The sequence below is a fragment of the Canariomyces notabilis genome (assembly GCF_033297395.1).
Source record: "Canariomyces notabilis strain CBS 508.74 unplaced genomic scaffold N656scaffold_31, whole genome shotgun sequence".
Lineage (NCBI taxonomy): Eukaryota > Fungi > Ascomycota > Sordariomycetes > Sordariales > Chaetomiaceae > Canariomyces > Canariomyces notabilis.
The window spans coordinates 342,832-343,914 of NW_027041853.1; the positions used below are offsets into that span (position 1 = coordinate 342,832).

A 1,083-nucleotide genomic window follows, 5' to 3' on the forward strand; every position below is an offset into this window, starting at 1 on the left:
TGTATCCGCTCGGCCTCCTCGTACTTCCCCTGGCTGTCAAGTACACTCGCGAGGTTGTTCATGCTGGTGAGTGTGTCTGGATGCTCCTTGCCCAACACCTTTTCCCTCAACCCCAATGCCTGCCGGTGTATCCGCTCGGCCTCCTCGTACTTCCCCTGTCTCCCAAGTACACTCGCAAGGTTGTTCATGCTGGTAAGTGTGTATGGATGCTCCTTGCCCAACACCTCTTCCTTCAACCCCAGTGCCTGCCGATGCATCCGCTCCGCATCTTCATATTTTCCTAACTGGTGAAGACCCTCACCTACATTAAATATAAGACCTATCAGTGCGTCCCCGTCTTCTATGCTCTTCCGCAACTCAAGAGCGCGCTGTGTATGCGGAAGATACCGTATCCATTCTTCCCTGTTTTCGTGTTTTGGAGAAGGAAACACGTCTGCAAGCCGTTGTAGCACTTTGGCGGCCCATTCCCCCTGCTCTCCACTTTGAGCTAACCAAGAGAGCATCGATATTTGAACTAGCCGATGGATGTTGTAAGTATCTGACTCCTTATGCTGTGAGATGAATGCATATGCCTTTAGAGTCCCAAGTGCGTCAATAGTCTTTAGCCTCCCAGACGGCGGCAGCAGAGCTTGCGGAATATCCTTCCCAGCTAGAAAGCACATAAACCTGAGGTAATTGGCTGCCAGCGGGTCGTGCTCCGAGATGTGCTGGAACGAAATCAGCCAAGTTGTGGCGACAGGGTTTTGGATGTCCTTATATCGATGTCGGTCCTCAAAGTCCCGGCTTAACAGCTCGATCATATCCTCGTCACTGGAGTTGCATAGCTCAAGGTATTGCGTAGTCGAAATCTGCTTCTTGCCCATATAAGCAGAGGCCTGCCGTATTGCTAGGGGGAGATTGCAAAGAAATCCCAGCAGCGCATCAGTGCTTGCCACATCGCCTATCTGATTCCCCTTCAACCCTTTCTGCAACAGCTCAAGGGCTTCGTCTCTGCTCATTTCTTCAACTGGGATGATGCGACGCTCAGACTCGACTAGCTCTACCGCAACTTCGTGATTTCGCGTTGTAAACAGAATAGATCCT

At 51.2% G+C, this 1,083-nt stretch overlaps 1 protein-coding gene across 1 annotated transcript; it reads right to left on the reverse strand.

Annotated features, from left to right (window-relative positions):
• Nucleotides 1-2: 2 nt before the first annotated feature.
• On the reverse strand, nucleotides 3-1,083 carry N656DRAFT_684421 (uncharacterized protein; the record flags this gene model as incomplete). The annotated part of the gene is made up of 1 exon (XM_064810607.1): nucleotides 3-1,083. A coding segment is annotated over one exon (1,081 nt), but the record flags the coding sequence as incomplete, so codon positions are not given.